This window comes from Onthophagus taurus, chromosome 5 (genome assembly GCF_036711975.1).
Source record: "Onthophagus taurus isolate NC chromosome 5, IU_Otau_3.0, whole genome shotgun sequence".
Lineage (NCBI taxonomy): Eukaryota > Metazoa > Arthropoda > Insecta > Coleoptera > Scarabaeidae > Onthophagus > Onthophagus taurus.
The window spans coordinates 1,462,610-1,490,071 of record NC_091970.1 but is presented as its reverse complement, the minus strand read 5'-3'; the positions used below and the strand labels follow the sequence as shown (position 1 = coordinate 1,490,071).

The following is a 27,462-nucleotide window of genomic DNA, read 5'->3' as shown; positions in this document are numbered from 1 at the left end:
AAACAGTTTGGTTGTTATTGTTGGATCATCAACTGGTGCAATTGGTTGGAAATGTATCAGGAGATCATGTTTTTGAGGAGGTGAAAATTGGAGTTAAATTATAGGGATAGGCAACTTAATTTGCTTTGGTGTAAAATGGGTTGCATAACTCATTAAAAATCGTTACATAATAAATCCTTTTAATTTTACAACAAACAAATTAATAAATCCCTAAATTTGAAGTTCTTCATTTCCTCCAACATTTTCCAAAGCTTTTTTGTAAGTCTTAATAACAGGATTTACAAAATCCTCCAAAAACTCATCAACTTGTTGTTCAGCTCTCCCAGTGAACAACTTTTCATCTAAAATTTGATCAAGATCCGCCCAAATAACCTCGAAGAACTCATCATTTTTAACTCTCTCAATCAAATCGTTCCTTTTCCCTTCGATTTTAACCACATTCCCGGCTTCTTGCGCCAACACCCTCAATTTTTCATGGCAAATTTGTCGATCTTTGCCTTTACCCACCATAGCCATCAAAATATTTTCGCTGGCCATAAAAGGAAGTTCTTCTTGGACGTGTTTTTTAATAACGTTTGGATAAACGACGAGATTCTTCGTAATATTTATTAAAGTTAAAAGAATCGAATCGATTGTTAAGAAAGATTCGGATAAAGTTAGCCGCCTATTAGCGGAATCATCGAGGGTTCTTTCAAACAACTGAGTTGAATGAACTTGAATAGTATTAAAATAAAGGCTGGTTACGAATTTCGCTAAAGAACAAACTCGCTCGCATTTCATTGGATTCCTTTTGTACGGCATCGCTGAACTTCCAATTTGAGTCTTTTCATCAAAACTTTCTTCGATTTCTTTAAACCCGGCTAATATGCGCAAATCCATACACATTTTATGAACGGAACTCGCCAAACCCGATAAACATGCCAAAATTTGAACGTCGACTCGCCGAGAATACGTTTGACCAGTAACCGGAAACGAGTCGGTAAAACCGCTCAATTTCGACACTAACCCATCGAGTTCTTTCACTTTATTATGATCGTTATCAAATAATTTTAAGAATGAAGCTTGCGTACCAGTTGTTCCTTTACAGCTGCGAAATTTCAAATCGTTGCGACAACGTGATATATCACGTTCGTCCATTAATAAATCTTGGATCCATAAACATGCTCGTTTTCCAACGGTGGTTAATTGAGCTGGTTGGAGATGTGTAAATCCTAAAGTTGGTAATGATCTATAAAAAAAAAGAAATAAATTTAGTTGATCAAATTTTTACTTATTCTAATTATATATGAAAAAGTATGCAACCAATATCACAGTATTTGCGATATTGGTTGCATACACTTTTAATGATGACGTCGGGTACGATAATTAATTAACACACTGTATATTATTATATAAAAATGAAGTAAAAGTATACAGGATGGTTCAGTTTTTAATCGGGAAACTTTACTAGGACGTAGTACTTGCCAAAATAACACAAGTTTTTTATATAAACATAGGGTCGCAACTCTTTTGTTTTCGAGCTATGAGCGATCAAAGTTGAGCTAAAAATTTACATTTTATTATTTATTTCGGCTATAAGTAAACCGAAGAATTTGAAATTTGGTATGTATTTACTACTGGTTAACATCTTGTTTTCTAGCATACCTTAAGCTTCCCTAGCGCCCTCTAAGGGGATGAAATTCACCACCCCCTTGGTTCTTTTTAGAAGAACTTTTTAACGCCATGGAGTATTAACATAAAAAAATATTGGTTATAAAGCTCATTCTTTAATGGTACTTTTTTGTCTGTTTAGTTTTTTTCCTAAAATTGATAGTTTTTGTGTAAAAAAATGGAATGTCGTGCCATGTACCGCCATGCTTAGCTAAAATTACTCTAAAAGTTGGCTTTGATTTTCAAAAAACAATTTATGTTTGTATTGAGACGAGCTGTTAGTTACGTTAAATCCTCTTAATTGTTGACAATTATTGAAAATATTTCTTGATTGTTATTAAGTAAAAGTATCATTATTTTTTTATTGTTGATCATTGTTTAAAAAACTAGGAAAAATTGATCATGCCACGATTATTTTCGACAGAAGAACATTCATTTTATTTATGGTTTTTGTGATGGAAATGCGGAAGCGGCATCTAGAGAATACGCTAGAAGGTTTCCTAATAGAAGATGTCCTGATCCTCAGGTATTTATCAATACACATCAACGTTTTCGACAATATGGTTTAAATACCCAGCAAGTACGAAATAATCAAAATAACAGAAACCAAAGAGCAATTTTAAACCTTTTTGATAATGACAGCACATTAAGCAGTCGCATAGCTGCTAGACTACTTCAAGCTCAAAATTTACGAGTCTCAAGAAGTACAATTTTACGAACTCTGAAGAAGGACCACAGGAAACCCTATCGTTTTCAACCTGTACAAAATTTAAGACCTGAAGATGGTCCTAAAAGAGTAACTTTCTGTAGGTGGCCAAAATTTTTGTAAGAAGATTTTGTGGACAGATGAAGCCACGTTTACAAGAAGGGGTGTCGTAAATTACCATAACTTACATAGTTGGGAGCATGAAAATCCCCATGCAATACGTCCAAAAACCTACCAAACAGAGTTTAGTTTTAATGTGTGGATGGGTGTCTGATAGATGCACGCTTAAAGACGATTGAAAAAGGCTTAATCTTCTTAATAAAACGCGGGACAACTCTTACTCGTTTTATTATTGAATTAACATAACCTCACATTACTCATCTCTTATTAACTATATGTTTACATATACATACATGTGTATGTGGTTGCCTAACACCCTCCCTTAAACATATATTACTGTTAATCATTAACATTTAAAAAAAAACTTAACATAATCCAAAACAATTGTTACAAAAAATAAATTTTGACCTGAAGAGGGGTTTGGTGAGACTGTCTGCTGCCATTTCATCGGTATTTATATGTCGGATAGTTAGTTCCTTCTGATCGATTTTTTCGCGTATGAAATGGTGGCGAACATCAATGTGTTTCGACCTCTGTCGATAGCCACTTGTTTTCGCTAAATCTATAGCTCCTTTGTTATCACAGTAGATGATAGTTTCTTCTTTGGCATAATCTGGGTCTAGTTCTGATATTAGTGATTTTAACCAGATTCCTTCTTGACATGCAGAACTTAAACTCATATATTCTGCTTCGGTGGTGGAAAGAGCGACTGTATTTTGTTTTTTTGTGGACCAAGAAACTGCTGCTCCTTGCATTTTAAATATGTATCCAGTGATGCTCTTTCTGTCCGAGTGGTTCGCCCAATCAGCGTCGCTGTATCCTTCCAAAAACTGATCTGAACTCTTATTGAAAGTTAATTTTAATTCAGTTGTTCCTTTCAAATATCTAAAAATTCGTTTAACTGCATTCCAATGTGGTAGTCCAGGATTGTTACAAAATCTGCTGACCAGATTCGTCGCATAGCTTATGTCTGGCCTGCTGACCTGACAAAGGAAGAATAAAGCTCCTATAGCTTGTCTATATGGTATCTTCGCCATAGCTTCTTTCTCTTTCACACTGCTTGGACTCATTTCATCATTTAGCTTTTGGTTTGGGTCGCAAGGCGTAGCGGTTGGATTACAATCCTCCATATTGAATCTTTCAAGAATTCTTCGGATGTAACCAGTCTGATCGATAGAAACAGAATTCCTGTTCTTGGTTATTCTCATACCTAATATGTTACTGGCCTTTCCCAGGTCCTTTATTTTGAAGTGTTCCTGTAGTTCAATCTTACATTTCTTGATTTTTCCTTCATCATTTGCTAGGATCATTATATCGTCAACATAAATTGCAATTATAATCATGTTATCGCCTGACCCTTTATAAAAAATGCATTGATCGGTGTTTGACTTGTTGTAACCCAAGTTATTCAAAACATCAGATAACTTCCTATTCCAAGCTCTCCCATTTTGTTTTAATCCGTACATTGCTTTCTTTAATTTTAGTGCTTTATGTTCATTTTTCGATGATCTTAGAAATTCTGGAATTTCGATGTAGATATCTTCATCTAACGGTCCTTGGAGGTATGCTGTCGTTACGTCTACATGATGCACTGACAAATCATATTTAACAGCCAAGGAGAGTAAATATCGGATCGAGTTGTATCTTACGACGGGTGAATATGTTTCGGTATAATCGATGCCTTCTATTTGATTGCACCCTTTTACAACTAGTCTCGCTTTATATCTTTCTATTTTACCATCAGGATTCCTTTTTATCTTCAATACCCATCTTGTTTTTAGTAATTTTCTGTCATCTGGTGGTTTCACTTCATCCCACGTTTGATTTTCTAATAAGGAATTGATTTCTTCTTTCATTGCTTCTGACCATTGTTCCTTATTTGATCCTTTTAGTGCTTCTTCAACAGTACTGGGTTCACCATCCTGCCTTAAGGAGAAATATGTAACAAAGTCTTCCATAAGCCTTGGTTTGGGTTGTCTACTAGACCTTCGAACTTCGTGTACTTTGACTTGTGCCTGGTCCTCCGAGTCGTCTTTCGATACTTCATTTGGTGTATATGACTCGTCCGTTTCTTCTCTTTCTTCTTCGGTTTCACTATTTTCCGCGTTGACCTCATTCTGTCCTTCCTCTTCTTCCTTTTCTTGTTGGAATGTTATCTTCATTGGTAACCTCTGATCCGAATTTTCTGGATGTTTTCCATTTTCTAAGAAAATCACATCTCGGCTTTTTGTTATCTTCCGTGTGACAGGGTTAATAAGTCTATAACCTTTGGTTTCTTCACAATAACCCATGAAGATCAATTCTTCAGACTTTGGGTCCCATTTTTGACGCTTTTCTTTCGGTATATAAACCATAGCAGGACAACCAAAAACTCGTAAATTCGACAGATCTAGCAACGTTCCTGACCATAATTCTTCTGGTGTACGGCCTGTGGCGAAAGCGGGTGATCTATTTATTAGATAGACTGCCGTATTTACTGCTTCAGCCTAATACTTTGTAGGTAATTTGGCAGCTATCAGCATTGACCTGGCTCGTTCTACGATGGTACGATTCATCCTTTCGGCAAGACCATTTTGTTGAGGGCTGTATGGTACTGTAGTTTGATGTCGGATACCAGCCTTCTGCAACAAATTTCTTAAATCATGGTTTACGTATTCCTTACCGTTATCACTGCGAAGAGTTATTATTTTCTTGTTAGTTTGATTCTCGACCATAGTTTTGAATTCTGAAAAAACTTTTTTAACTTGGTATTTGCCCTTTAAGAAATAAACAAACACCTTTCTTGAATGATCGTCTATTAGGGTTAGGAAATATTTTGCTCCGCCAATTGAGGTTTCTTCCATGGGACCACATAAATCAGAATGGATTAAGTTCAGTATGCTATTTGAACGTTTCCCACTAAAACTGAAAGGGAGTCTCGCTTGTTTCCCTTTAATACACGCAATACATGTATCTTCTGTTATTTCCATCCCATCTAATCCATTGGCTAGACCTTTCATTAACAGTTGCATCCCTTTTCTGCCTAAATGTCCCAGGCGTTGATGCCAAATGTTTCCCAAACAAGTCGCAATCATAGCAGATTCCCCATTTACTTTTTTGGTATTTAACTTGTAAATTCCTCCAGTTTCTGTACCGGTTGCTATTACTTTGCCTGACTTGTCAATTATGTTGCATCCTGTTTTGTTAAAAATAACATTATAGTCATTACGAACTATTTTGCTGATTGAAAGGAGATTTACTGCAAGATCAGGTACGTGTAGTACATTTTTCGCGACAATGACATCTTCATCGTCTTCTGAGGTATGAATAAATACTTCCCCTTTGCTTTCGGAAGGTAATTTTGACTTATTAGCTGCTATCACTTCAGTTCTGGTATGCAATTGTGCTTTTTCTATTAGTTCAGCATGCGGTGTCATGTGAGATGAAGCGCATGAATCTAAATACCAGCTTTGGTCTTCTTTTAACTTAACAGAACTGTATAGAGCAAAAAATGCCTTTTGTTTACTCTTAGGATTGTTTTCCCCTTCTTGTTTATTCGACTTGTTTTTGCATTCCGAAGCGTAATGTCCGTATTTGTTACAAGCATAACATCGTATGGCCTTTTTGTTATTTTTCTTCTCGGGAAAACTTTTGAATGAAGAACCTTTTTTCTGTACGTACATCGCCGACTCAGCATCTTCCGTATGGTTGACATCTTGTAAAAGTTTTGTTTTAATTGAGTCACCTGTTATTGGGGTTCCGGAGCTCTCTAAACCCATGATCATCGGTTTATATTCTTCAGGTAGGCCTGCCAACAACAACGCTCCGATCCATTCTTCGCCCACTTTAAAATTTAAACTATTTAATTTGTGTGCGGTCGTCGTGATTGTATTCACATATTCTGCAGTCGATTTACAACTTGTAAGCCGTGTAGTAACCAGCTGCCTGAGGAGACCAACCTTTCTTGTTAAGCCTGAGTCCTCGAATGTAGACTGTAATTTATCCCAAGCCTCTTGTGCTGTTTTGGTGTCTTGTATGTGACTGTAATTGATTGGATCTACCGATAATATTATTTTTGCTCTAGCTTTTGTCACCCTTTTAATATCAGCGGTATACGTTGAATTTCCGATGACGCATCCCCATAAGTCCTCGTGCTCAAGAAGCGCTTGCATAGCGAACTTCCACGTGTTATAATTCTCCTGACCTGTTAGCTTTTCCACAGCAGGTAAACTGGAGCTAGCCATAATTCCCGTGATAACCAATAAATCAAAAAAGAACAACGTGATCGTCTGTGACGAGGTTCGATTTTTTTTTAGGTTAGTTTTTTTAACGTTCCGGTCGAATCGACTTTCGCTTTTTTTCTTCTACTGATCGTCCTTTACTCACATAGGCGCGATCTGGGCCCATAACCTGATAGATGCACGCTTAAAGACGATTGAAAAAGGCTTAATCTTCTTAATAAAACGCGGGACAACTCTTACTCGTTTTATTATTGAATTAACATAACCTCACATTACTCATCTCTTATTAACTATATGTTTACATATACATACATGTGTATGTGGTTGCCTAACAGTGTCATTAATAATAACCTCTGTGGGCCTTATTTTTTGCCACCTCGTTTGAACGCAACGATGTTTTTAAATTTTTTGCAAAACGATTTGGCGGAATGTTTATCGGACGTTCCTCTAGGTGATCTGGAGCAACATTGGCTTCAGATGGATGGGGCACCATCGCATTACAGCGCTAACGTACGTGCATGGTCATAGACGGATAGGACGACTAGGTCCTGTCAATTATCAAGAGGCAAACCGAGGTCCCGTTGCCTGGCCACCAAAGTCTCCTGATCTTAACGTTTTAGATTTTTTTGTGTGGGACTATATGAAAAATCTAGTTTACGCCGCTCCAATAAACACTTTAAGGAACAATCCGTTTCAAATATTAGCAGCAGTTAATTCTGTTGTTACAAGATGCCAAAAATGCATTGATAACAATGGCATGCATTTTGAACAATTTTTAAATTAATTGTGTTTATTTTTGTAATGAGTTTTTTTGATAAATTTGTTTCATTTTGATTCTTAATTAGTTTTCTGTTTGTTTTTTAACATTTTTCTCTTGTAATTTCCATTTTTTTAGTATACTATTTAATTTATTATTAAATGTTACTTATCTTTTGAATGATTATTTTAACTTAAATTTAATTCAATTTTTTATTACTTTAATGAGAAAACAAGTCAAGAGACGAAATCGTAAATAATTTGTGTTATTGTGTTAGCCCAAAATCCTGGTAAGTTTACATCTTCCATAGCCAACTTAAAATTTTGTTTTTTATTTGTAGGGAGCGCTTTGCCGAGCAATGTAACATATTTTATTTTTTTACGCAAAAACTATCAATTTTAAGAGAAAAACTAAAGAGACAAAAAAGAACCACTAAAGAATGAGCTGTACAACCCATATTTTTCTATGTTAATATTGCATTGCGTTAAAAAGTTCTTCTAAAAAGAACCAAGCTTAAGGTATGCTAGAAAACAAGATGTTAACCAGTAGTAAATACATACCAAATTTCAAATTCTTCGGTTTACTTATAGCCGAAATAAATAATAAAATGTAAATTTTTAGCTCAACTTTGATCGCTCATAGCTCGAAAACAAAAGAGTTGCGACCCTATGTTTATATAAAAAACTTGTGTTATTTTGGCAAGTACTACGTCCTAGTAAAGTTTCCCGATTAAAAACTGAACCACCCTGTATATTAAAGTAAAAGAGAAATGAAGTATTAACTACGAATATTGCTCAATTTAATGGATTTATTGTATATTTAATCTTATTCTTATCAATGTCAGTATTCCTACAACAATTCAAATGGCAAAGATTAAACCTGACATGTACAAAACGAGATATTAAACAATAATCTGCAGGAACATTAGGAAAATCAAAAACAAATCTAAAAACATATCCACAAAAACATGGACAAGGCTAAAACAAACTTTCTTTCTTGTAGTTGTAGTAAAGGCGCTGTTTTAACTCTGATTTCATTGAAGGCATCCCTACCGTAGGAGTGCAGCTTGATTGATATGCGTTAGATAGTTGTTAGACAGATGGCTCTTTTATAGACAAATCGAACAAATCACTTCAGCATTCATACTCCAACACAGTAGGTTGATAGGTCTGAGACTCAACAGGAACTTAGCAGCTAGCATAAAAGATTTAAGACGTTCAGTAAAAAGCAATGACAACAGATGATTATCTCGGTTTCATATTCATCAATAAGAAGGTGGGGAACAATTTCCAACCCATAGGTACTGAGGAATCTACTTAGAATATACTACTTTTTGAACGCTTGCCGCAAATGTCCCCGAAAAAAGCTATCTTGAAAAATTGAAACGACATGAACATTAAAATGGGTCTGTTGGAACTGGAGAATGGCTTGGAGGTAATTGCGTTTTGCAGAAACAACCAACATAAAGTCGAAAGGGTCATATTCGAATTAGAACAGACATTGGAAACACAAAATGTAGTTAAAAAAATCTCATCCCGACTAATCTTGCTACTCCAACAGAATAGAAGAGCTGAATGAGCCCACTGCGTTGCACAGCGAATGAGTACAGGTTGTACCACAAAATAATAAGAAACCAGGAGCACTCTTGAGTTCCTTGACTTGGACTGCACGATTACGGCAAAAGAGGTTAAAGCGGCAATTGAAGGCTGACATAAAAATAAATCTCGAGGTGAAACGCTGCTACCGTTGTTTTGGCTATGGCTCAAAATATTTGTCTTAACTGTGGCAAAACGACGCACATGAGGGTCGAATGTAAGAATTTGACAACATGTTTTTAACCTCTATTAACCACGTGTACTTATTATTACATGGACGAGAGGTGAGCTGGGAATTTAATACCCCAATTCTCAGTGACACGAAATTCTTAACACTCGGTGTTCATTACTTAATCTCAGCCAAGAAAAAAACTGGTTTCTTCATGGGACAAAGATTTCGTACGAAAAATCAAACCCAACCCAAGTAATTTAATGTGATGGGTTGGAGAAAAAATAACCCATCGCAGGTTCCACCTCTGTTTTTTATCTGGTTAGAGTTAGATAAAATATAATGGAAGGAAGCCTACAATATTTTGCACCGCCTCCACGAAGAGGCAGCGATTCCCATGGAGCCGTGGCACAATTTCAAAATCACTGTTTAGGGGCAGCGGATCTACAACATTATGATCGTCGAGCTCATCAAATGAAGATAAAGAAATCTATGATTTACCAACTAATGACTTTTATAGAGCTTTATTGGTAACTTCGGTAAAATGAATAAAATTTGACCTTAACTGAATTAGAATTCGGTGTGTACCATGGTTTTGTTCAATTCCATTTTTAGAGCAGTTCGCTATTCAGAATGAATCAGCATTATATGTTTAATCACAACTCGATAAACTTATGGCTCGAGTTAAGCGATCCGTGTCGCTCTGCATTTGAAGCGGCTAATAATTTCTCAGTGACCTCTGTTTCGTTCGAAATATTTGGTCCATATGGATCAATAACCTTAAACTAGTCTACTTGAATACTTTATTATTATATCTTAATCCTTTTATCATTATAATCTATCTATAGAGAGTTTCTCCAACCTTTTCATGCAGAACTACATCGCAATGTAGGATTTTGGCAATGAAATAGCTTTGAATAAAAAAGACCTTAATTACTCTTCTAATTTAGTATTTACTTACTTATGTTGTTCAGCAAATCGTGATAAATTATCAATAACTCGCGCCAAACGTGGTAAAATCAAATCGAATCCATCCCGAATGATAATCAAATCCGTATTATCTCCAACGAAACAACTCGTTGCCCCCAAATGGATTATCGGAGCGGCTGTTGGACATTGCTTAGCAAAAACGTGAACGTGAGCCATCACATCATGACGCGTTAATTTTTCCTCCTCTTGGGCCGCTTTAAAATCAATTCGATGAACGTTCGATTGCATCTCCTCGATTTGCGCATCGGTTATGTTAAGACCCAATTGCTAAAAATAACAAAAAACAATAAATGAATACATTATCAGATCCTAAACAAGGTGATTTAATAAGAAAGAATGTTTTCTAAATAATTTCGTAGAAAAACAGGTCATATTTAATTTACCAGTTCTAGATAAACCTATCTGACTCAAATTAAACAAAACATTTTCGATACATTATCGCTGAAATAAAGAGAGAAGGGGATTATTTCAACATATCTGGGCAAATATCAGCTTGATAAGAGAACTGATAAGAGAATGAAGGTGGATTTTGAGCCAGTTTTACACACCTGTTTACACCACGAACTAAACGAATAATACGAATTCTTTAAATACTACATCAAATTAATTAATTTTAATTATTATTAATTTCGAAATTATTTGGTTGAAGTGAAAAATGACGAATATCGCAACTGTTGGTTCTATAATCATTAAAGTTTTAAAGTTGGTGAGTTAATTAATTAATTAATTAATTAAAAATGTTTTTTTTTTGGTTTTATTTAAGTTGTATTTGTAATTTTGAAGAAAAAGTTAAAAATGACCCATTTTTTGGTTCAATTCGCATGCGCTGTAATGGCAAGGCGCGGTTTTGTTATCAATTAATAATTATTTATTATCAAAAATGATCTCATCTTTTCAATAAAAAATTTCCAAAATTTCTTTTTTGTTTTAGGTGCTAAATTTGATCATTTTGGTTCTTTATCGAACTGGTTATGGCGGGCAATTTTTGGGAGTTGGAGGCACATGGAATTTGAATGAGGAAAAAAACCCCGATACTGAAATCGTAGCTTCAGGAGTTTTTGTTGGGTTCTTTATTTATACAGCCGTTTCATTGTTTAGTTATTGCTTTGCAACGGGTGACCACAAACAGTAAGATAATTTATGACTTAAAATTTTTTTAATAATTTCTCGCTTCTTTTTTAAGCACTTTCGTTGATATCGTTATGAATATCGTGGGGATTTTTATGTGGCTCGCGGTGGGGAGTGCTGCTTTACATTATTGGCATGGATATATGGCCGAACATAGGTTCTTGTATGTTTCAACAGAACGACAAGTAAGTTCATCATTTTTTTGCATACTTAAGTCTATTCATTCATTAATTTAATTTTCAATTTTAGGTTGGGTTAGCTTTGGGTTCTCTCTGCATAATCATGGGGGCGATTTATATCTTAGACAGTGTTTTATCATCGATTCATTATTTCAAAACCAAAATGATGAGCGATTAAAATTAAGATATAGTGCTGCTCACAAAACAGCTAACTTATATTTTAAATTAGCATTAAAACTTAATTAAGTGTATAGAAGTAGCTTTTTTGAATATACATTAAGATTTTTTTTTAATTTTTAATAACAATAACAATTTTGGTTCTAAATAAAATGACAATTTCAAAATAAATCTAATTTTTCATCTCGATAACTTTAACAATAAAATCGATTAAGCAAAGAACTGCACAAATCGAAGTCAACATTCCCATCGAAATCCAAAAACAAGACGTGCTAACCATCATAAATTCATTATAATCCGAGTACAAAATAAAAATTAAAATCGTTGAAACGAGGTGATAGACGAAGCCGAAAAGTGTGAAACAAATTTCCAAGAAATCTTGAGATTCCGCGAAAATATAGGTGAGTATAAAGATGAAACTGATGAATGCGTAGCCGATGATGGCCACTGAAATGGTATCGTGACTTTCCACATCTTTAAACACTTTTCCTGGGGGATCTACGTACCAAATTATCCAAGCGGAGAGGCAAATAACCTAATTAAATTAAAATTTGGTTAAATAAAAAAGATTTAAATGAAATAACTTACAAGTTGGAATAATTTTAGGATAAAATGGACGTTTTTGAATAAATCTTTGATGTTGTTACCCATTAAAATAAATAATTAAATCGAAGAAAATGTATTGACAGTTTAATTGTCAAAATTTTTCAAATTAAATGGCGGTTAATCTATTCACCAATAGATGGTGCTAATATTAAATTCGACAAATTTAATACACTAAGTTTAAAAAAGAAAGAAATTTTTTTGTTATAAAACTGTTCCTTTTTAACATAAATGGATAGAAAATTAAAAATCCTTTAAAATGAGCGCAAACTCGACCTATTTATCTCCAAGCGTTATTGAGATATCTTAATTTTTAGCAAAAAAAAAATGGCGATTTTGACATTTGACAGTTTATAACCTAACTTTTTATTTTTCAACGTAAACATGTCGTGTTTGGTATCAAATTAAAGCATTTTTGATTCTTATTAAAATCATTTCAATATTTATCAAAAAATCGTTATATTTAATTTTGACATTTGACAGTTTCTAACCTAACTTTTTTAGTTTTTAACCCAAATATATCATGTTTGGTATCAAATTAAAGCATTTTTGATTCTTATTAAGATAATTTCAATATTTATCAAAAAATCGTTATATTTAATTTTGACATTTGACAGTTTCTAACCTAACTTTTTTAGTTTTTAACCCAAATATATCATGTTTGGTATCAAATTAAAGCACTTTTCATTCTTTTAAGAACTATTATCGAGATATCTTAATTTTGAACAAAAATACAGTGATTATTTGACATTTGACAGTTTATAACCTAACTTTTTTATTTTTTAACCCAAACATATCGTGTTTGGTATCAAATTAAAGCATTTTTGATTCTTATTAAGATCATTTCAATATTTATCAAAAAATCGTTATATTTAATTTTGACATTTGACAGTTTCTAACCTAACTTTTTTAGTTTTTAACCCAAATATATCATGTTTGGTATCAAATTAAAACACTTTTGATTCTTATTAAGAACTGTTATCGAGATATCTTAATTTTTAGTAAAAAAAAAGCGTTTATTTGACATTTGACAATTTATAACCTAACTTTTTTTTATTTTTTAATCCAAACATATCGTGTTTGGTATCAAATTAAAGCATTTTTGATTCTTATTAAAATCATTTCAATATTTATCAAAAAATCGTTATATTTAATTTTGACATTTGACAGTTTCTAACCTAGCTTTTTTATTTTTGAACCCAAATATACCATGTTTGGTATCAAATGAAAGCATTTTTGATTCATATTACGATCATTTCAATATTTATCAAAAAATCGTTATATTTAATTTTGACATTTGACAGTTTTTAACCTAACTTTTTTATTTTTGAACCTAATATATCATGTTTGGTATCAAATGAAAGCATTTTTGATTCATGTTAAGATCATTTCAATATTTATCAAAAAATCGTTATATTTAATTTTGACATTTGACAGTTTCTAACCTAACTTTTTTAGTTTTTAACCCAAATATATCATGTTTGGTATCAAATTAAAACACTTTTGATTCTTATTAAGAACTGTTATCGAGATATCTTAATTTTTAGCAAAAAAGCGCTTATTTGACATTTGACAATTTATAACCTAACTTTTTTATTTTTTAACCCAAATATATCATGTTTGGTATCAAATTAAAGCATTTTTGATTCTTATTAAGATCATTTCAATATTTATCAAAAAATCGTTATATTTAATTTTGACATTTGACAGTTTCTAACCTAACTTTTTTAGTTTTTAACTCAAATATATCATGTTTGGTATCAAATTGAAGCATTTTTGATTCTTGTAAGAACTATTATCGAGATATCTTAATTTTGAACAAAAACACGGTAATTATTTGACATTTGACAGTTTATAACCTAACTTTTTTATTTTTTAACCCAAACATATCGTGTTTGGTATCAAATTAAAGCATTTTTGATTCTTATTAAGATCATTTCAATATCAAAAAATCGTTATATTTAATTTTGACATTTGACAGTTTCTAGTCAACATTTTTACTTTTTAACACAAATATATCATGTTTGGTATCAAATTAAAGCATTTTTGATCCTTATTAAGATCATTTTAATATTTATCAAAAAATCGTTATATTTAATTTTGACATTTGACAATTTATAACCTAACTTTTTTTTATTTTTTAACCCAAATATATCATGTTTGGTATCAAATTAAAGCATTTTTGATTCTTATTAAAATCATTTCAATATTTATCAAAAAATCGTTACATTTAATTTTGACATTTGACAGTTTCTAGCCTAACTTTTTTATTTTTTAACCCAAATACATCATGTTTGGTATCAAATTGAAGCATTTTTGATTCTTGTAAGAACTATTATCGAGATATCTTAATTTTGAACAAAAGCACGGTAATTATTTGACATTTGACAGTTTATAACCTAACTTTTTTATTTTTTAACCCAAACATATCGTGTTTGGTATCAAATTAAAGCATTTTTGATTCTTATTAAGATCATTTCAATATCAAAAAATCGTTATATTTAATTTTGACATTTGACAGTTTCTAGTCAACATTTTTACTTTTTAACACAAATATATCATGTTTGGTATCAAATTAAAGCATTTTTGATCCTTATTAAGATCATTTTAATATTTATCAAAAAATCGTTATATTTAATTTTGACATTTGACAATTTATAACCTAACTTTTTTTTATTTTTTAACCCAAATATATCATGTTTGGTATCAAATTAAAGCATTTTTGATTCTTATTAAAATCATTTCAATATTTATCAAAAAATCGTTACATTTAATTTTGACATTTGACAGTTTCTAGCCTAACTTTTTTATTTTTTAACCCAAATACATCATGTTTGGTATCAAATTAAAGCATTTTTGATTCTTGTAAGAACTATTATCGAGATATCTTAATTTTGAACAAAAACACGGTAATTATTTGACATTTGACAGTTTCTAACCTAACTTTTTTAGTTTTTAACCCAAATATATCATGTTTGGTATCAAATTAAAACACTTTTGATTCTTATTAAGAACTGTTATCGAAATATCTTCATTCAAAAAAAAAAAAAATTGGCGATTTTTGACATTTGACAATTACCTAACTTTTTTATTTTTTAACCCAAACATATCGTGTTTGGTATCAAATTAAAGCATTTTTGATTCTTATTAAGATTATTTCAATATGTATCAAAAAATCGTTATATTTAATTTTGACATTTAATTGTTTCTAACCTAACTTTTTTACTTTCTAACCAAAATATATCGTTTTTATTATAAAAAATACAATGGGATTTTCAAAACGCATAGTTTTTTTTTACAATATGTAACATAAAATCGATGACCATAATTCCCGCTGCACAAAGGGCGCAAATCGCAACCACAAGTGCCGCGTCCATTTGCTCAAGACTCCATACATTGTCCTCGAAATCGCCGAGAGTCCGCATCGACCATATCGTATCGGTGTGTTTGAAATATTCGATTAATACAAAAATGCATGAGAGTAAATTGTGTATGGCGCCGACCGCCAGTAAACATATTTCGATGACTCTTGTCGATTTACCACTATCTTCTAAAACAATGTACGCAACGATAAACGAACCAATAATGAATACGTAACCGTACTGGGCAAATGCTAAATTATCGGACCATATTGTTGTTTGTAAATCGAAAGGATATAATTTTCGAGCTATAGCTCCAGCGAAACATAAACCCTACGACATGAAATCAATATAATATTACGGAGTTATAATAAAATTATTGCATTACTCACGAATTGGAAAATTTTAAAAATAAAATGGCTATTCCCAAACAAATTTTTCGCCCTTGCCATTTAGGAATAATAAAAACCGATTATAAATATTAAAAAATAATATTTTTTGATGTCTATTATGACATTTCTAACTTCAAAACAAAATATTCATCTAACTCCAACAGATATGTGTTAGAACATTTCAATGTTAGGTATTTTGTATATTAGGTCTAATATTTGGCTTCATTGTGATTATGAAAGAGACGAATAATAAAAAACATTTTTATTGTAGAAAATACACAGATTAGATTTTGTCAAAAAGCAAAATTTCTTTTTGCTATATGCAACAAACAATCAACCACCATTATTCCTCCACAACAAAAAGCGCAAATCGCTACTAAAAGTGCAGCATCCATTTGGTCAAGATCCCATACAATTTCCTCGGTATCACCACCAGTTCGCATCGACCAAATCGAATCGGTGTGTTTGAAATATTCGATTAATACGAAAATACATGCCAATTTATTGTGTATAGCCCCAATTATCAAAAGACATATTTCGATGACTCTCGTAGAACTACCGGCATCTTCCAAAATAATGTATGCAATGATCAACGTACCAGTAATGAATACGTAACCATATTGGGCAAAGGCTACGTTATCAGACCATATCGTTGTTTGTAAATCGAAAGGGTACAATTTTCTGGCGAAAGCTCCAGCACAACATAAACACTACGTTTTGGAATGTTTGAAAAATTAACTTTAAAATTAAGTAATACTTACAAATTGGCAAAGTTTAAAAACGAAATGGTTGTTTGCAAATAATTTTTTTATATTTTTCATTATGAAATGATGAAAAAATCATTTAAAATGTTAAGTCAACGAAATTGTCATGATATGTACCTAACTTCATAATACAGGATCGCTACGGGTTGGTTGCCCGCACTCTACGTCACATTATTTGCCACGCCCAGTTAACTGTCATTAAGTTTTTAGAGGTTATATGTTACACAATGAAAGATTTATTTTTGAAGTTAATATGAATACGTCTACGATATAACCTCTAAAAATATACAGCAAACTCATAGAATAGAATAACAGCTGACAGGGCGGGGGAAATGGTGATATTAAATAATAAAATTAATAATTACATAACACGCAATAACCAACCCAATACCAAATAACAACACGTAAAGAATTACAAATATATTACAAGTTCCATCTGTATGCGTTGTTCGAGTGCAATATTTCAAGGTCGGCAATTATGCTACGTATTTTTGTTGTCATTACGTTATTTTTCAGTTTGTTTTTAAACTCGTAATGATAAACAACGCATAAGAAAACAACCAAATAAACAAATAAGAACGAAATTAAAATAAAACCGTTTTGAATCATTAAGAGATGAATCATACCGAACAACTAGAGTAATTATTTTACGTGGGCGTGAAGAAATAAAGGTACAAAACGAATTTTAGTGTGGTATACGGTTAAAAGGGTCAATTGATGTTAATTAAAAAAATTAGAACCTTTAACGGACGAGAAGAACATCTTCAGTAAGGACAGTTTGAATGAAACGTGTCTTGAAAGAGGTCGAATTTTAAAAAATTAATTTCAAAAAAAACTTCAAAATTGAGCCCACCGTCAGATTTAAACCGGTAAAAACGTATTACGAGGTGCCGAAAAAAATTAAAATCGGCCAAGTCGAAATGGAAGATGACAAAGCGGAGGATGAAAAGGTGGATTTGCCGAAAAAGAAAAGTTTAAGGAAAAGAATTAAATCTAATTGGCACGTTGTAATAAAAATAATTGAAATGGTGAGTTATTAAACGAAAAATAAATTTGATTATTTTTGTTATTTTATTTAGAGCTTGTGCATCGTTTGTATCGGACTAATTTACGAACCACTTCAAAATCAAGACATAATTAAGGGGCATCTACACCATTTGGGCGTAATTTACACCAGTTTCTCCGGATATTTATTAATAATGTGCGTAATGTTTACGAGTTTTTTGTTTAATGAAGCGATCGGTTATAAAACTTCGACCATGTTTTCGATTTGCGCCGCTTGTCTTAACATAATAACTGCCATATTAATATTCACCGATAAAGATCATTTTAAAAGTAGGATTTTTCACCCAAACATGTATTTATTACCTTTACTAATCGGTTGTAGCGTTTGCGCATTCGTAAACGGGATTGTTTATTTTGTTGATGCGGTTTTTACATTTAAATATAAAAGGGATTTTGGTCCAAATTAATTTTCTTTTATCGATTAGGTTAAGTTGTATATTTTTGTTGCATTTTTATCAATAATCCGTCCAATTTTTTGTATAGATCAATTTGTATTAATAAATTTATTACTTTTTACAAATTTTCTGTTTTCCAATTAACTATATACGGCTTTGCAGACAACCAGATACTACTTCATGATTGCCAAAAATCACATATTGCTTCTAGAAGACTTAATACTGCTTGAAGGAGATAAAATATTGCTTTGCAGAAGGATAAATACTCTTTGCAGAAAACTAAATACTATTTGTAGAGGACTAGGTAGTGTTTTAAGGTTGGCAAGAATCACATGGTAGTTACAGGATACCAGATAATGTTTTCAGAAGACTTGATATTGCTCGAAGGACAACTAGATACTACTTATAGGAGACTAGATACTACTTCATGATTGCCAAAAATCACATATTGCTTCTAGAAGACTTAATACTGCTTGAAGGAGATAAAATACTGCTTTGCAGAAGGATAAATACTCTTTGCAGAAAACTAAATACTATTTGTAGAGGACTAGGTAGTGTTTTAAGGTTGGCAAGAATCACATGGTACTTGTAGGATACCAGATAATGTTTTCAGAAGACTTGGTATTGCTCGAAGGACAACTAGATACTACTTATGGGACTAGATACTCTTTGAGGATTGGCGAAAATCAAATAATGTTTGGAGGAGACCAGATATTTTTTGCAGAAGACTTAATACTGCTTTGCAGAGAAGTAGATACTACTTGTAGAGGACTAGATACTGTTTGAAGATTGGCAAAAATCACAAATGACTATAAAAAGCTATATGCGGCTCGCAGGAGATCAGATAATGCTTGCACAAGACTTGATATTGCTTAAATACTGCTCCAAGATACAAACAAATGAAAATCGGAAGGAACTAGGTCTGTACTATAGGGACTCTAACTTCCCAATTGTGATTGTAAAACGAGGCCTGATTCCTTTCGTTAACCTTCCTCTTAGTTTCTAGCTTGGTGTACTTTTAAGAATTTGATAATAAATATCTCTACCACGTCATCGAGCCTTTTTTTGATTCTGGAATATGCCCACGTTTTGTCTCCTCAAGCTATAGACTCTACAAAACCGTTTTCCAGACAATAAGTTCCATTATTTGCATTTTATGTTGGTCGGTCAACATTTTTGGTAACCATCTTGCGATACAATTTCATGAATAACTTCTAGGAATGCCGAGCAATTTCCCTTATTTTTAACCAACGATCTCTTGGAACCAGCGTATCTAACAAAATTCATTGTAATCTGATTTAAGAACCATTTCGAATTAAAAAATTAGGTCGTTATTTTTATTTATGTGGTGTAATCAACACATTAAGTATCAAATCTTATCTGGAAAAGCATTGGCTCATTTAATCATATTAACTTCAAAAATAAATCTTTTATTGTGTAACATATAACCTCTAAAAACGCAATGACAGTTAACTGGGCGTGGCAAATAGTGTGACGTAGAGTGCGGGCAACCAACCCGTAGCGATGTAACAGTCCTGTATTATGAAGTTAGGTACATATCATGACAATTTCGTTGACTTAACATTTTAAATGATTTTTTCATCATTTCATAATGAAAAATATAAAAAAATTATTTTAAAAGTAGGATTTTTCACCCAAACATGTATTTATTACCTTTACTAATCGGTTGTAGCGTTTGCGCATTCGTAAACGGGATTGTTTATTTCGTTGATGCGGTTTTTACATTTAAATATAAAAGGGATTTTGGTCCAAATTAATTTCCTTTTATCGATTAGGCTAATAAGATTAATAATTTTAGGTTAAGTTGTATATTTTTGTTGCATTTTTATCAATAATCCGTCCAATTTTTTGTATTGATCAATTTGTATTAATAAATTTATTACTTTTTACATATTTTCTATTTTCCAATTTAAGAAAAATCATTAAAATTCATTCACTCAATGAATTTCAAAAGGAAGTGTTTAATAATGTTATGTATAACCTTATTTTATGTTTTAAATTTTGTACCACAAACTAAAATGTAAAGGATACTACTTGCAAAAGACTAGATACTGTTTTAAGATTACTAAAAATGACGTAGTGCTTGGAAGACACCAGAAAATGTTTTTATAAGACTTGATATTGCTTGAAAGAGACTAAACACTGCTTTGCAGAAGGCTAAATGATGCTTACAGATAACTACATAATACTTATAGAGCACTAGATACTGTTTGAAGATTGAAAAAATGAAATATTGCTTGTAGCCCACCAGATAATGTTTGCAGGAAGACAGATATTATTTGCAGAAGACTTAATACTGCTTGAGGGAGACTAAATACAGTTTGCAGGTTGCAAAAGACTAGAATAGACTGCTTCAAGATTGCCAAAAATCACATATTGCTAGTAGGAAATCAGATAATGCTTGCAGAAGACTTAATACTGCTTTAAGGAGACAAAATACTGCTTTGCAAAAAGCTAAATACTGCTTAGATTCCTCCTACTTGTAGAGGACTAATAACAAGCGTTTTATTCTTTTTTATATTTACAATTCAGTTCTCTCGACATTTCACCTCTTTCCGCTCTTCTGTTTTCGATCCCAATTAGTAAATATCCCACTCTTCTATAATATTCTTCCCTGTCTATTTGCCCATAGATCAACCTCCTCTCCTTAATTTCCCTCCAGCACTCTTCCAGGATCCTACAATGCGATCTTGGTTCTATCATTTCCTCATACTTCACTGCTCTTCTCCTTTACTGCATCCACCTTAACCTGCTCCCTCACTACATACCCTGGAATCTCCCTTACCAACCCTAGTACCCATCTCCAATACCGTGTTTGTATATCCTCCAGCAATCCTTGTTCTCTCCATCCCCATACTTCTGCGTCGTACATCATTGTGCTCCTTACCAAGCCATCAAACATAATCTTTCTTTTTCCCACATCCCTCCCAAAAGTTCTTTCCCCCTATCCCCAAACCTGTCCCATCACCCTGTTCGCTCTTTTTGCCATCGCCTTCACGTGCGCGCCGACCTTATTACTTTCCGCGAACCCATATCCCAGGTACTTGCTCTATCTCTCTTCCCTGCCAGCTCCATTCCTTCTTCTTTCTTCTCCCCTCTTTGCAGAACTTCATTATATTTGTTTTCTCGACGTTTATCTCCAACCTTTTCACCTTAAAATATCTTTCCATCATCTCCTCCATCTCCACCGCCTGTCTATCCACCACCACAAAATCGTCCGCATACGCCAAGGCGTGCACCTTTGTTCCTCCTATCACCACCCCACCCATTTGCCCCTTCATCAGTCTCTTTTCCAAGTTCGCCGCATATATTGCAAATTACAGCAGGGGAGGTCTTTGTTGTTGCCAATTTTGGTAAAAATTTTTACGGGTATCTTACATACCCAAAGCGGGCCGTTCGGTCCCTACTTCTAATGCCTTTCGACCCATCAGCCTAACGTCATTTCTGCTGAAAACCCTTGAAAAAGTTCTGGAACGGTATATCTGTACGGGGCCATTGGTATCTGGTCCACTGAGTCGCCACCAGTATGCTTATCAAGCGGGAAAATCAGCAGTATTGGCTCTACACAACTTAGTTGGTAGAGTATCCAGGACGCTGCAGGATAAAGAGATCTTGGTTTGTGCGTTTCTGGATATAGAGGGAGCGTTCAACAACGCAATACCACAATCTCTTGAAAGAGCTGCTCTTGACAGGGGCGTTGAAGCAACTATAGCGGGTTGGGTCCGCAATATGCCAGATAGTAGAATAGTTTCTACTTCACTCCACGGTGATACGATACGCTTCAGGCCGGGAGGTGGCTGCCCGCAGGGAGGGGTGTTATCTCCCCTGCTTTGGTCCCTCCTAGTTGACGATCTTATTGCGATAGTCGAAGCCGTTGGTGTGGAAATACAAGCTTATGCTGATGACATTGTCGTTATGGTCAAAGGAACGTGTTTGCCGAGGATATCTAAAGTCCTCCAGGTGACCCTAGATACCATTTGCGCTTGGTGTAAGGGAGAGAACCTCTCAATAAACCCGCAAAAGACAATTGTTGTGCCCTTCACCGGGAAGCGAAAGTTGGATGGACTAATCTGCCCAACTATCCAAGGTGAAGAAATTCCTTTCTCAAAGGAAGTCAAATATCTAGGAGTAATCCTAGACAAAACCCTGTCATGGAATGGAGATTTGCAGAGAGTTTTGCACAAAGCTAGATTATCTTTGTGGAAAATATTGGGGCCCTATGATCACATACGGAGCAGCAGCCTGGTATAGGAAAGTCCGACAGACTTCAGTTATCAGTAAACTTTCACGAATTCAACGAGTAGCTGGATTGGCAATCTCTGGTGCGATAGGCACAACGCCAACTCTAGCAATGGAGGTTCTGCTTGGCTTATCTCCTCTGCATTTGCATATAGAGAAAGTGGCTAGAACAACCATTTACAGATTTAAGCAATATGCTCAAAACTGTTCCGACATGTCGTACCAATAGGCTGCGGAAGACATTATAAGCACTGATATTGTGCTATCAATGCCGTCAGATTTGGCGGTATCACTATCAGTGATTAATGCTCGATACCAGATTGTACTGCCTGAGCGGCAGTCCTGGGTCGAAAATGAAAATTCTCTGGTTCGGGCAGACATTTGCTTGTACACAGATGGATCAAAAACGCCTGAAGGGGTAGGAGCAGGAGTATACTGCTAGACACCTCGAATTAAGCAAGCCTACAGCCTGGGTACGTACTGTACTGTATTCCAGGCGGAAGTATTTGCTATTGACATGGGTGCTAAAATCCTTCTTGAAAGAGGGGTGAAGAACATGACAGTACGAATTTTCTCAGACAGTCAAGCCGCTCTCCAGGCGCTGCAAGCCGTGAAAACGGTGTCGGCTCTGGTTAATGATTGTAAGAGAACATTAAACACACTGAGTTGTGATAACAGAGTCTCTCTGATCTGGGTCCCGGGTCACTCTGGGGTTGCTGGCAATGAAGCGGCAGATAAGCTAGCACGAGATGGCAGCGCTGAAGCGTTTGTGGGGCCGGAACCAGCAGTTGGTGTATCATTTGCGATGGCCAAATATAGGATTGGACTGTGGGCTGTGAGACTTCGCCTACTGTGGACCAGTTCTCCTGGAATGAGACCCGGGAATATTTTAGGACTTGCCCGTAGTAGCATAAAAGTTCTAATGGGTGTTTTTACTGGGCACTGCCGATTAAAAGCACATCTCAACTTGTTGGGTTTAGCCGACGATGTTGAATGCCGACTATGTGCGGAGGAAGCAGAGACGGTTGAGCATGTTTTATGCCTTTGAGCATTGGACTGCACGGTGAAATTTGATAACGATATCTATCGGGGTACAATAGATCCTTAGGGTCGCGGTGCAAGGTTGGTTGGTCCGCTTACCCGATATGTATTCTATGTAATGTAATGTAATGTAATATATTGCAAATGCAAGAAACCGGTTGAAAAACCCAGAAGACGATGAGTTGGAACATGTCAGGAGTTGCAAACTTGAAAAGAGTATCAGAAGTCAAAGATGGATGGAGTACCTCATCGTCGTCATCATGATCTACACTAGTAGTCACAAGAAGCCAATTTTTAACATTTTACAGAATTTATCCCACCTACTATGGACTCAGGAAATAACTGGAGAAGGATGTGGTAATGCAAGACAGAAGGAGAGCGATAAGGGAAAGTAGGTACAACCCAGAATATGCCGAAATTGTAGCGGAAGGGCTACCAAAGTACCTGATGATTGAGGTTTTGCTGTGGCAATGAAGAATAGATATTGGATGAAGGATGAGGAGAGAGGGTGCAGACTATGTGGGGAAGGCTGGGAGTCTTTACACCATCTGCTGGTGGAGTACAGTGAGTTGAGGGAAGAGGAGATGGATTGGAGGCAGGAGCTTTTTAATTTACAACAATTTAATAGCACTTTCTAGCTTTTAGAGCGCCATCTAACGAAATTTATTATAATCTTATACAAAAACCATTTCAAATTGAAAAAGAAGGCCGTTATTTATATTTATGTGGTGTAATCTACACATTAAATATCAAATCTTATCTGGAAAGATTGGCTCATTTAATCTAAAGCGATTTCATTCTATCTTATCACAATACTAAACCACCATATCAGAAATGACATCACTTTTAATCCAATTTGATTTATACTCGTTATAGACTCGTTAATTTCGCTTAAAAGCTGCTTTGATATTTTAGTAAATTGATTGTGACAAAATGTCACTATGACACTACAAAATCCCTTATTAAATATGCATCCTATGTGATTTGGTGGTTTCGCCCAATAAGATGTGATGAAAATTTAAAGCTTAATCACTGAATTTTCAAAAATAACATGACATAACTACCAACCGAAATTTTTTTTTAAATTAACTTCAATTAACATCACAAGATGTCACGTTTAATTTTTGACGGATTCGTAAAAAAATTAATATGGGTGAATGCAATGTGTTATGTTGTAAAAAAGATCGAAGAAGAGGACCGTGTAATGAGGTTAGGTTTATTGAATTTGTAAGTATTTTTGTTTAATGTAAAATATACATTAAGTAATCTCTTATTTCCCATTAATTGTTGTAGTTTTTATCGTTATTATGCTTAATTTCTGCGTTAGTTGCGTCAAATCAAGGTCACCTTAACACCAAATCCTCGATCCATTGGGTGTTCGCCCCTTTATACGGAATCCCAATAACTTATTTATTCATTACGTTCGTCGATATAATCGTCACTTGGACTTATTTTCCAATCGGTTGGAGAGCTTGGATTTTATTTTCAGTTGGTGGAGGGCTTCTATTCCTTTTTTGTTGTGGGATATCACCTTTAATACAATCGCATCTTTTCTTTTTGTACACTTTGTTGTATATAATCACCGGTTTTGTGTTTTTAATGGATGGATTATGTATTGTTTGGTTGGTATTAGTTGCTATGGACTTTGACACATTTCAATTTTTACACTTCTTTTTAGCATGATTCGCTCTTTAAAGCTTGGTACTGACCAAAGTCAGCATCAACCTTGCTGCAACACAGCTTGTGGGCATAAAGCGACTCAAATCGCACCGGAAATTAATAGTGTTGATTCAATATCTCAAACTGACCCGAATTTACAACGAAAAGGTAATTAAATACAAGAAATTGAGTTATACATGTTAAATTTTAATTGGTTAGGTCCACCAATTGGGGATTATAATGAGTATCCGAGTACCCAAAAACGAAGAAATGACCCATATCAAGATAGGGAACCTCAAAAGTAAGTTGATTTGATTTGAATAAATCGGTTCTATTTGTTTTGATTAGTATGAAGGGGGATTATGGACGAGATATGCAAGAAAGTGGTAGAAACGAAGAGAAAAAAGATATTGTTGAGAAAATTAATGACTCAAAAACAGTTTCTGCTATTCAGAAGACAATGTGGGCTTCGAGGAAGTTAAAACCAGTCGATATGACTCCTTTACATAACCCATTTTTAGCTCAAAGTCAAATAAATAAATAATTTATAAAAAGAATTTAGGGATTTTAGTGTTTTAACCTCAACTCTATTTACTAGTTACTAAAATCAGGAAAACAACATAAATTTTATAAGTAATACCAACATAAACCATAAATAATTTATTATTTAGGGATTTTAATTTTTTAATTGACGTTTTAAAATTGACAAGATGATTTAATAACGAAAAAAATTGATTTTTTATTTAAAAGAAATTTAATATGTCAAGATCTACAAAATTACGATCCCCTGATAAGCATTCCAATAAATCGTCATCCAGCGAAACAAAAATGATTCAAAATCAACGAGTAACGTCAAGAACTTGTCCAAAAACATGCCCAAAACATCAACAATTAAAACGAAATCCTCCACCACCAAATCGAACTCGATTAACTTCACTGGATGATGGAAGCGAATCATCGGGAATTTCACCAGAACGTCAAAAATTATCAAAAAAACATGGAAATCGTCTCAACATTGATTGTAAAGCCCTGGACAATGCGAACGAGGTGACTTAAACAACTTTAAAAAGATAATCTTATAAATTATTACCATTTTTAATAGGGGTACCAACAAATTAATTGCAACGACACAATTTGGACAATAAAAATAATGAAAGATGCCGCAAATACCGCAAAATGTTTAAATTATAACCCCGCAATCGTTCAAACGAGCTTAACAACAATCATAAACGCGAATAAATTAGAAACTTTATTACCCATAAAGTGAGTTAATCAAAATAACAAAAAAAAATAACCTAAAATCGTTAAAAATCTTTAGAGAACGTTATAAAGAAGAATTACCCTCAGAAACGGCTTTATCCTCCTCAAATCGTCCTCAACGACAAAAAAAAATTCAAACTGAAGTTCCCACTGAAGGTTTCCTTGTGTGTGTACCATGTCAGGAAGCTTTGATGCGCCAAAACAAACCTGCTTTAGCAATAGGTGATTAAAAAAGTTAAAAAAAGTAGAGGACCCAAAAAAAAAATTAATCAAAAATCTAACTTTTTTAATACCCAGACGAAGTCAAAATGAAAGAATCGAAAACTACTCAAGATAATCAAAGATGTGAACCTTGTAGTAGATCTCGATCGAGAAGTAGATCGCCGAAATCTTGTTGTATGTGCTTCCGGAAACGGAAGAAAAGGTATCCTCGACAAAAATCAGTACGTATTGTGAGACCTGATTATCATACTAATTGTAGTGAAAATTATATTTGTTGAATAAACTAAAAATTAAACTTACTTTTTGCGCCTTCGCCAAATTAATCCAAAGTTTACGCCAAGTCGAAAATTTTTTTTGGTCGCTGAAATTGTATTTCATGTTGTCGGAAGCGTATCGGGTACATAACGGGGACCGATACGTGGTAAATTCCGATTGAGACATTATTTCCTGATCCATTTTTATTAATTAAACTTCGAAAATCACTTAAAAAATCACTTAACCTCAAATTCACCTTTATGTCAAAACAAAAAAACGCCGAGTGAAGTGAGACAAGACCAGAGTGAAGTGGTACCAACGCTTAAATAAATAATTTAAATAATCGTAAACATGTTTTTGCCGTTTTATTAATAATTATTGCATTAATGTCATGACCTCTTTTATCTAATAAAAATTTCTTATGCGTAATTTGATTTTGAAATAATTTTATGTTAAATATAGACATAAATTGTTTATGCTTTTTTTTGACATAAAT

At 33.8% G+C, this 27,462-nt stretch overlaps 5 protein-coding genes and 1 long non-coding RNA gene across 8 annotated transcripts; 4 read left to right on the top strand and 2 right to left on the bottom strand.

The window, feature by feature from the left end:
* Positions 1-162: 162 nt before the first annotated feature.
* On the bottom strand, positions 163-27,302 carry LOC111413541 (adenylosuccinate lyase). The gene is made up of 3 exons (XM_023044551.2): positions 27,012-27,302; positions 10,179-10,474; positions 163-1,228 (listed from the first exon to the last, which is right to left on the bottom strand). The coding sequence occupies exons 1-3, from the start codon at positions 27,165-27,167 to the stop codon at positions 211-213; spliced, it is 1,470 nt and encodes a 489-aa protein (XP_022900319.2). The 5' UTR covers positions 27,168-27,302; the 3' UTR covers positions 163-210.
* Positions 10,708-11,862, top strand: LOC111413545 (smooth septate junction protein snakeskin). Its single transcript, XM_023044557.2, has 4 exons — positions 10,708-10,913; positions 11,139-11,335; positions 11,391-11,520; positions 11,585-11,862. The coding sequence occupies exons 1-4, from the start codon at positions 10,863-10,865 to the stop codon at positions 11,690-11,692; spliced, it is 486 nt and encodes a 161-aa protein (XP_022900325.1). The 5' UTR covers positions 10,708-10,862; the 3' UTR covers positions 11,693-11,862.
* On the bottom strand, positions 15,536-16,912 carry LOC111413546 (uncharacterized). The gene is made up of 3 exons (XR_011640332.1): positions 16,807-16,912; positions 16,046-16,755; positions 15,536-15,986 (listed from the first exon to the last, which is right to left on the bottom strand). It is a non-coding gene; the product is annotated as an uncharacterized lncRNA (long non-coding RNA).
* Positions 17,322-20,181, top strand: LOC111413544 (uncharacterized). The gene is made up of 2 exons (XM_023044556.2): positions 17,322-17,837; positions 17,889-20,181. Exons 1-2 carry the CDS (start codon positions 17,730-17,732, stop codon positions 18,279-18,281), a joined length of 501 nt encoding a protein of 166 aa, XP_022900324.2. The 5' UTR covers positions 17,322-17,729; the 3' UTR covers positions 18,282-20,181.
* LOC111413542 (uncharacterized) lies at positions 24,439-25,806 on the top strand. Of its 2 annotated transcripts, XM_023044553.2 has the most exons (5): positions 24,439-24,797; positions 24,864-25,192; positions 25,249-25,397; positions 25,449-25,530; positions 25,578-25,806. In XM_023044553.2, the coding sequence occupies exons 1-5, from the start codon at positions 24,720-24,722 to the stop codon at positions 25,771-25,773; spliced, it is 834 nt and encodes a 277-aa protein (XP_022900321.2). In that variant the 5' UTR covers positions 24,439-24,719; the 3' UTR covers positions 25,774-25,806. The 2 variants fall into 2 exon arrangements, with proteins under 2 accessions (XP_022900321.2, XP_022900322.2); XM_023044554.2 differs by lacking the exon at positions 24,864-25,192 and having other exon boundaries at positions 24,448-24,797; positions 25,578-25,803.
* Positions 25,916-27,010, top strand: LOC111413543 (uncharacterized). Of its 2 annotated transcripts, none has more exons than XM_023044555.2 (4): positions 25,916-26,276; positions 26,332-26,492; positions 26,548-26,711; positions 26,787-27,010. In XM_023044555.2, the coding sequence occupies exons 1-4, from the start codon at positions 25,989-25,991 to the stop codon at positions 26,987-26,989; spliced, it is 816 nt and encodes a 271-aa protein (XP_022900323.2). In that variant the 5' UTR covers positions 25,916-25,988; the 3' UTR covers positions 26,990-27,010. The 2 variants fall into 2 exon arrangements, with proteins under 2 accessions (XP_022900323.2, XP_071051920.1); XM_071195819.1 differs by having other exon boundaries at positions 26,548-26,733.
* Positions 27,303-27,462: the final 160 nt, after the last annotated feature.

What these genes read in the sequence shown, in the direction of transcription:
- LOC111413545 (XM_023044557.2), top strand. Translation starts at nt 10,863, where the DNA reads ATGACGAATATCGCAACTGTTGGTTCTATAATCATTAAAGTTTTAAAG. An exon ending in GCAACGGGTGACCACAAACA is followed by an intron (nt 11,336 to 11,390) that starts GTAAGATAATTT and finishes TTCTTTTTTAAG; the next exon opens with CACTTTCGTTGATATCGTTA. An exon ending in ATGTTTCAACAGAACGACAA is followed by an intron (nt 11,521 to 11,584) that starts GTAAGTTCATCA and finishes TTTCAATTTTAG; the next exon opens with GTTGGGTTAGCTTTGGGTTC.
- LOC111413544 (XM_023044556.2), top strand. Translation starts at nt 17,730, where the DNA reads ATGGAAGATGACAAAGCGGAGGATGAAAAGGTGGATTTGCCGAAAAAG. An exon ending in TAATAAAAATAATTGAAATG is followed by an intron (nt 17,838 to 17,888) that starts GTGAGTTATTAA and finishes TATTTTATTTAG; the next exon opens with AGCTTGTGCATCGTTTGTAT.
- LOC111413542 (XM_023044553.2), top strand. Translation starts at nt 24,720, where the DNA reads ATGGGTGAATGCAATGTGTTATGTTGTAAAAAAGATCGAAGAAGAGGA. An exon ending in AGGTTAGGTTTATTGAATTT is followed by an intron (nt 24,798 to 24,863) that starts GTAAGTATTTTT and finishes TAATTGTTGTAG; the next exon opens with TTTTTATCGTTATTATGCTT. An exon ending in CAAGATAGGGAACCTCAAAA is followed by an intron (nt 25,531 to 25,577) that starts GTAAGTTGATTT and finishes TGTTTTGATTAG; the next exon opens with TATGAAGGGGGATTATGGAC.
- LOC111413543 (XM_023044555.2), top strand. Translation starts at nt 25,989, where the DNA reads ATGTCAAGATCTACAAAATTACGATCCCCTGATAAGCATTCCAATAAA. An exon ending in CCCTGGACAATGCGAACGAG is followed by an intron (nt 26,277 to 26,331) that starts GTGACTTAAACA and finishes CATTTTTAATAG; the next exon opens with GGGTACCAACAAATTAATTG. An exon ending in GAAACTTTATTACCCATAAA is followed by an intron (nt 26,493 to 26,547) that starts GTGAGTTAATCA and finishes AAAAATCTTTAG; the next exon opens with AGAACGTTATAAAGAAGAAT.
- LOC111413541 (XM_023044551.2), bottom strand. Translation starts at nt 27,167, where the DNA reads ATGGATCAGGAAATAATGTCTCAATCGGAATTTACCACGTATCGGTCC. An exon ending in ATTTGGCGAAGGCGCAAAAA is followed by an intron (nt 10,475 to 27,011) that starts GTAAGTTTAATT and finishes TGTTATTTTTAG; the next exon opens with CAATTGGGTCTTAACATAAC. An exon ending in CGATTTGCTGAACAACATAA is followed by an intron (nt 1,229 to 10,178) that starts GTAAGTAAATAC and finishes TTTTTTTTATAG; the next exon opens with ATCATTACCAACTTTAGGAT.